This window comes from Sinocyclocheilus grahami, unplaced genomic scaffold (genome assembly GCF_001515645.1).
Source record: "Sinocyclocheilus grahami isolate Dianchi unplaced genomic scaffold, SAMN03320097.WGS_v1.1 scaffold411.1, whole genome shotgun sequence".
In the NCBI taxonomy this organism is placed as follows: domain Eukaryota; kingdom Metazoa; phylum Chordata; class Actinopteri; order Cypriniformes; family Cyprinidae; genus Sinocyclocheilus; species Sinocyclocheilus grahami.
Genome location: NW_015505590.1, coordinates 220,223 through 227,912, shown reverse-complemented (window position 1 = coordinate 227,912; position 7,690 = coordinate 220,223). Strand labels below are relative to the sequence as shown.

The 7,690-nt window shown below is 38.2% G+C and overlaps 1 protein-coding gene across 1 annotated transcript in view; it reads right to left on the bottom strand.

Moving 5' to 3' along the window:
* maml1 (mastermind-like transcriptional coactivator 1) overlaps nt 1-6,253 on the bottom strand; it is a 47,214-nt gene extending 40,961 nt beyond the window's left edge. Inside the window, exon 1 of the mRNA XM_016232475.1 lies at nt 5,614-6,253. Within this exon, the coding sequence (XP_016087961.1) occupies nt 5,614-5,949 (336 nt within the window). The 5' untranslated portion in view covers nt 5,950-6,253. The remainder of the gene's footprint in view (nt 1-5,613) is intronic.
* Nucleotides 6,254-7,690: the final 1,437 nt, after the last annotated feature.

Genomic DNA, 7,690 nt, shown 5'->3' with positions numbered 1-7,690 from the left:
GAGGACCGTTTCCTGATCCTGGGAGAGTAGACTACAATGCCGGCTGTTCTGACTCACAGACTGCAAGTATGTTTTTTATATTTAAAGCGAGTTTTTTGGGCAGTGTAGAGTAGGGCTTGTTGTTTGTCATTTCTCCGATCACAAATGCAGACATGGTTTTATGTTTACGCGGCGAGATGCAATGCAACGCGTAAAAAGACAGTACAAGTCATTATAATCCATAATTATGCCCCCACTGGATGCAACGAATGCCTCGTTTATAATGGGTTTTCATGTTTTTGAATCATCGCTCCGGCCTGACAGGGCATCATCACAGTATGGTAAGGGCGTAACATTTCCCTCACACGCTTGAGGTATTCGGCCAATCACAACGCACTGGATAGCTGGCCAATCACAGCACACCTTGCTTTTTCAGACCGATGAGCTTTGTAAAAATCGACGTGTTTCAGAAAGGCGGGACATAGAGAAGAAACAATAATGTACAGTATGTGGAAAATAATGTGTTTTTTAACCTTAAACCGCATAAACACATTTCATTACACCAAATACACAATATAATGTTCTTTTTAGCAACATCTTTTGACCCCTTTAAGTAATTTTGGTAACACTTTACAATAAGGTTCCATTAGTTAATGTTAGTTAATGTATTAACTAGCATGAACAAACAAAGAACAATACATTTATTACAGTATTTATTCATCTTTGTTAATGTTAGTTAATGAAAATACAGTTGTTCATAGTTAGTTCATGTTAATTCACAGCGCATTAACTAATGTTAACAAACACAACTTTTGATTAATAATGCAGCAGTAAATGTTGAAATTAACATTAACTAAGATTAATAAATGCTGTAGAAGTATTGTTCATGCTTAGTTCATGTTAACTAAAGTAGTTAACTAATGAACCTTATTGTAAAGTGTTACCGTCATTTTAAAGGCTTTCACTTACATATTACTACCACAAAACAATTTATTATAATTATAGGGCACTATGAAATCCGTTTTATTTCCAAATTCAGTTTTTTCCATTTTCATTTTTCTATACTCCGTTTTAATGATTAAATTAAATTGTATTAATCAAAAAGCCTGTCTAATTAATTGAGTTTTACAGTTTTATCTTTACCAAATTGTGTTTTCCATTATTTTCTGGATTCCATTATAATGGATCCATTAAACTTTAATAATCAAAAGCATCTCCAATTAATTGATTTTATAAAAAAAAAAAAAAAAGAATCTGAAAAGGATTTTTCAGAAATACTGCACATTTACATTTTTCTCCTAAATAAATTCTGGTAAATAATATTTCTGGTAAATACTCCTTTAAAAAGTGTTTTTTGATTATAATTTTTTTAGTAGTAGTATATATATATATATAAATAAAAATAGTCGTTAGTGGCAGCCCTAGTATGAACGCAACCATATTAAGCATACTAGCAATTAGCATCCACACCAGTGAGTCTTGTTTCGAGTTAAACATGTCAGAGGTTTATGAATTAATGAAACGGTGTGACAAATTGATGTAAATCGACTTATTTTTGTAGCCTTATTTATTCGACTTTAGACTTAAAGTATACTCAACCACAGATGAGCGTGGATGGATGAGTTTGACACACGAGCAGTACCAACTAGAGAACTCTTTTCTGTCTTAACATTCAACTCATGTCTGCGCTGTTTTCAGAACATTAGACCGATTCTCAATTTTTAACTAGTCAACTTGAAAATGTAACTACAACATGATTCAAGTAACTTTTTCTTTAGTAATCCTTTAATTAAAGAAAATTCTATTCCAAGTGCACCACACGTGAAGTTATCAACATTATGTAAATGTTAAACATATCATATTTTTGCAGAAAAGATGCATGAACAACTAAAGCCAGATTCGGATGGTAATTGTTTCTCAAATGGACGTCTGTAAAAATACGCGTACATATCACCTCAGTGATAAAACTCATGGATTCGGATGGTTTTTATTTTAAAAACCTATTTATTATTTGATTATTTAAATCTCCTGTTTAAAAATAGGAAAATAGACGCGCTATAGTTGTATATAATTATACGTGATATAGTTATTTATATAAAAATACTAATTTAAAAATTGTATTACATTCCTGCCATTTCGAATGTTTATGTGCTTTTCTTCTCTTTCTGCTCCCAGTCGCTGTGGTGGAGCAGTTATGAAGTATTGTTCTTTTAAATACAGTAATAAATATGTATGCAAATTACACCGAAGTACAACAGTTACCTTACGGTGTTTGGGAGTGCTCAAAAAAGGTTTAAACACTGAATTTTTAATTGATTTCTTCTCGTAAACTCAGAGATGTGTGTTGCGCTCATGTCTCTTGCATGAAACGGCATTCTAAAAACACACCACTCAAGTTAAAACCCCGTAAAAAAAAACTCTCTCCCCCCCCCCCCCCCCCCCCCCCCCATTCCACTGCCCGCGTCACATCTTTGTCAACACAAAGGAGCATTCTGTGTGAATGGCGCTTAGCAATATATTCTAAGGTCCTTCACTGAGTGCGTCGACATACGGATGGATCGTTCTTTTCTCTTTACTGCCATCACCGGCATAGTCAAAATATCTAATTCTAACGTATTGTAATATTTCTATTCATAATCATGATTCCTCGATTTATAAAAAATTTAATCGTGGCAAAACATTAAATTCGAATTGATAAAATTGTAAAAAACACCCAGCACTATAAGCTAAAGGAGTGACACCAAATTTGACGACATCTGACCAACTAAATAAATATCTCAATATTCTTTCCTCTTTTGGTCATAGAAATACTATTGTGTTTTTTTTCTTTTGCAATTGGAGCAAATGGGAACAATTTAGATCTGCTGTAGTTTCCGTTCACCACTGTAGACGTTTACCAAACTATGATGAACAGTGTCCACTGTCAATTTTGATTTCATGGTGACGTTTTGACAGTTTGAAGACACTATTAATGTGCACAAAATAAAAAAAAACATTTAATGTTACACTATCAACACGACCACAGCAAGTTAAACCATCCTTTCAATTAAAACATGAAAAAGAAAAGCGACTGACTTAAGCAGTCATATCAAGTACAATATATTTCTAGGCTAATATAACATAAGTCAGCTGATGCTAGAAATGCACCAACATGCAACACCCCCGAAACCCCAAACTGAAGACTGCCCATCCGCATGCATGGCAGCTCCTGGTGCGTTGGAGGAAAGGACATTGGTTTCAACATTGATCTGTGAGTTCTCAGGCGACTTTACTGCCCACACCTCTTCAGGAGAGAATAAACCTGTTGTCAGATGTTATAGATGCTACAGTGATTCATTCATAAATAAAGCTGCCCTTATCGGTTTAGTTTTCTGGTTTCTAGCAGTGGTGCAGTGTGAGTTTAATCAGCTGTGGAACATGTAAATCTCCACTCATGACTTCTCTTTGCTGTGGTTTATCATGCCCTAATATCCACAAACTACAATAAGCATTACATGCTACCAGTTCCAGGAGCCTGACTGTCTCTGTAAAGCCAGCCATGGTTTCAACATTATACACTGCTCTCCGTGCCACCGTTTCAACCAACAGCACTGTTGCTTCACAAGGAAAACAACATGTAAAGGAAGTCCTGTATTTAAGACACAAGCAGGGCTAAAAATACCAATCTAGTTTAAAATGGAAGGATGGCCAGGTTTCCAGTGTCCACAAAGTATTGGACTTAGATGACACTTGGTTCCAGAATGTCACTGCATTAGAAAATATTAGAGCAAGAGTCATTTGCTTTCAGATGCTGCAGATCACTTCACAATCACAAAGTTGCACTATACATTTTTCAAACCTAATCAAAGTATCTGTGTGCTCTATTTCTTGGTTCTAATGCAACGACATTCACACATGACTTGGAAGTCCTTCAGGGCTGCTGTCTAGAAGCAGGGATGCTTTGAAAGCTTCAATCAGTCTTGGGGTTTTGGAAAGCACAGCAATGCACGTTCCAAAAACAAACACAGCCATGAGGTGATCATTCATTGATCCCCCCCCTCAAAACATCTGTGGCACACAGCGAACAGCACCAAGCTCATGTGACGTGCTAGACGCGTGTTCCTGTCACAGTCACATGACTAGTGGTTGACCGATATATCGGCCGATATTTGGCATTTTTCAAATATCGGCACTGGCCGATAAGTTTTTCTGCCTGGCCGATGTGTTCGAGGCAGGACTTTTCTTTAGATGGCTGGACTTTTATTTTGATGGCACTGAGAACGGCAGCGCCAGAGCACACAGTGCTCACATTTTCCCTTGTCATTGTTTGTTGCCGTCGTTTAACAGTTCTGCCTAATACAGACAGAAGTCTGTCTAATAATCAGATAGAACTGTTGAACAAATGAATTAAAAGGTATACAAAAAGTATTATAACGATTGCTTTTATATTATTAGTAACAGAAAGGCAGACATAATACTTTCTCGTTTGCCGTCAGCATTCAGCAAATACGCATATCATTTAAACAAACCTTTAAATGACTAATGAACATTTAATTTCACAAACCTTGCAGACTTAGTCGAATCCAGCTATGAGATCTTGTGAAGTGTGCATTTGTATATTGCCTGATCGTGTGTGCTCTGCGTGACGGTCGGTCCGTGCAAATTCAATCCTGTTAAAGAGTGCAGCTTCACTGGAGATGCGTGATCAACTTTAAACTCGTTATTTCAAACTATGCTGATTTATGCATTTGCGCACTGTCATATTCATGTCATTTTTACTGTGTGCTGCATGTAAAATGAGTGTTACCTTGGCTTTAGTTGAAAAAACATGATTCCCAAAGCACCCAAACTTCCCAGATTACCGAGTGCCCAGTTGGTTACAGTGTTTACTTTCTTTTTGTTTATGTATTTTAAAATATTTCTTTATTTGTGAAAAATACTGTAATAGAACTATAGAATCAGGACATTATTTTTTCATAATTCATTTTCAAATTATTTCAAGTTTCTCAAACATTAATTAAAATACATAAATTATAATTAAAATAAAAAAATATACTTGCATATATCGGCTTTATATCGACCATCGGCCACCCTGCTCTCTAAGATATCGGCATCGGCTGTCAAAAAAACAATATCGGTGGACCACTACACATGACCTCAGCGCTGTTGATGCTGATGCTGTAACACACACACACACACACACACCTGCCGAAGCACCTCAAACTTACCTATGCTCAGAGATCAGCACGTGCATTCAAGCACCTTACTGCATTTTCAGGTTTCTAGACTACCGTCTACTTCCCTATTGTCTTTTAGGAGATCCGATAACACTTTATTTTAAGGTGTCCTTGTTACACGTTACATGTACTTACTATAATAACAATAAATTATGCATAATTACATGCAAGTAGCCCTAAGCCAACCCCTAACCATATACTAAGTACATGTAGTTAATTAATACTACTCAGTACTTAAAATACTTCAAATGTATAATTACACTGTAACAAGGGCACCTTAAAATAGAGTGTAACCGGAGATCCAAAGTAAAGCAAGTCCTCCTGGAGTAGTAAGCGCAATGGTAACGGTTTCTAAACCAACACACGTGAGGTTTGAACCTACAATCTCTCAGGCGTGACTCGTTTCGCATAGACTCACCGCGATCAGCGTGCTGTTTCTGCTCTGCTCCCCGGCTGTCCCGCTCGCTCCGTCCGCGAGCTCCGCTCCGGTTCCCCCGCCGCCGCCCGTGCCTCTCTGCCCCGCGGGGTCCGCACTCGCCGCCGCCGGCTGCCGCTTGTTTGGGCGCTTGGCCTTGGTCTGCTGGCAGCGCTGATGCAGCGCGAACGTCTGCTGTCTGTCCATCTCCAGCCGCTCCATGGCCGTGCTGTCATAGCGGTTCTCACAGCCGGTGTGATGCCGCCGGAAGAGCTCGATGCGCCGCCGCAGCCGCTCCATCACCGCGCTGTGCCGCGGCACCACGAAATCCGCCATCATCCAGAAGAACCGCGTTTATAAACTCACTCGAGTCTCCAGAGTCCAGCACAACTCACAGGACTGATCGTGCTGTTTCCGAGCGTGTGTGTGCGCGCGCGTGTCTCTTTACAAAACACACTCAACTGCCTCCATTTTTATCACTATGCCTCCGTGTACAACAAAAGAAATATCACATAGTTCAGATTTGTGCGCTTATATTCTAAAAAAAGAGTCCAAACGCTAAAACTCAAAAGTTTCCTTTAACTAAACGACACAAACGAACGCACAGAAATCACTGAATATAACTGTATTCAAGCCGGGAGTCCTGCCACGAACCAGAATTACCATTTAATGAATGAAAGCGTTGCCTAACATTAAAAGTAACATTTGCATCTTAAAAGTTACATTTGTTAAGACGTGTATATCATTTAGAGAAACGTTTAAGAGGAGTCAAAACTTTTACTTTAGGAACCTCTTTTTGAAAACTTGAAACTCTTAAATATTTACCTCCCGTTTATATACGCGATACGACACGTGATTAAATCGTTTTTTTCTCTCTTGTCGCGAAACTTTTTAGCAACAGATAAAAAATAAACGAGCAATTTTTTCGCCTCACAGTTGAAGTTGACAAAAGACGCACTTGAAATCAAACCTATCGACGAAAGGTTAGAAAGCGATGGATAAAAGCACATACATTACATCCATTCAGCCCAAAAACACCAACTCTGAGAGTCACGAGTGAGTTTTACTAGTAAAAGTAACTTTTAAAGCAGCAGTGCGGCTAACAGCTGATCCTCAGTTACATTACAGCTACGGATGTAGCTTAGCCTGCCTGCTAACTAGCCCTCAAACAAAGCATTATAAACTCACTTTCTTCCCAATCTGCTTCAAAAGTCTTAAAGTACACACAGCCAACTACTGTCCCCCGGTTTGACTCGACGTGGAAAAGAAAAGGCAAACGGTAAAGCAACAAACTCTGCCCTACTGCGCTGTCTCTATTGTTTTCCAGTGTTCAGGCAGTTGTTGGTCGCCATCTTGTAACTATTTCTTTTATTTTTTCCTCTGTTTGATCCTCGCGACGTGACGTGAGTGACAGATCACACACACTCTCACTGTACACCCCAAAATACCCGAACATTCCTCAGCAGATGTCATGCCTTGCTGTTCTCGGGAAATCACACTTATTTATTTATAGAACACTTATTTTTCAACTATGAAAAAGAAAGTACTTTTTTTAAAGCTAGAAGATTTAAAGTGAAAAACTGAGAGATTAAATTATGATAGATAGATAGATAGATAGATAGATATAATGAATGAATGAAAGAGATAGACAGAAAGAAAGAAAGAGATGGATAGACAGACAGACATATAGATAGACAGACAGACAGATGGACAGACAGACAGACAGACAGACAGACAGATAGATAGAGACAGACAGACAGACAGACAGACAGAAAGATAGATAGATAGACAGACACAGATAGACAGACAGATAGATAGATAGATAAATAGATAGAGTGAAAGAAAGAGACAGACAGACATATAGATAGACAGACAGACAGACAGATAGATAAAGAGATAGACAGACAGATAGATAAAGAGATAGACAGACAGACCGATAGATAGATAGACAGACAGACAGATAGATAAAGAGATAGACAGACAGATAGATAGATAGACAGAGAGATAGATAGAGAGATAGAGTGAAAGAAAGAGACAGACAGACAGATAGATAGATAGACAGACAGACAAGCACAGATAG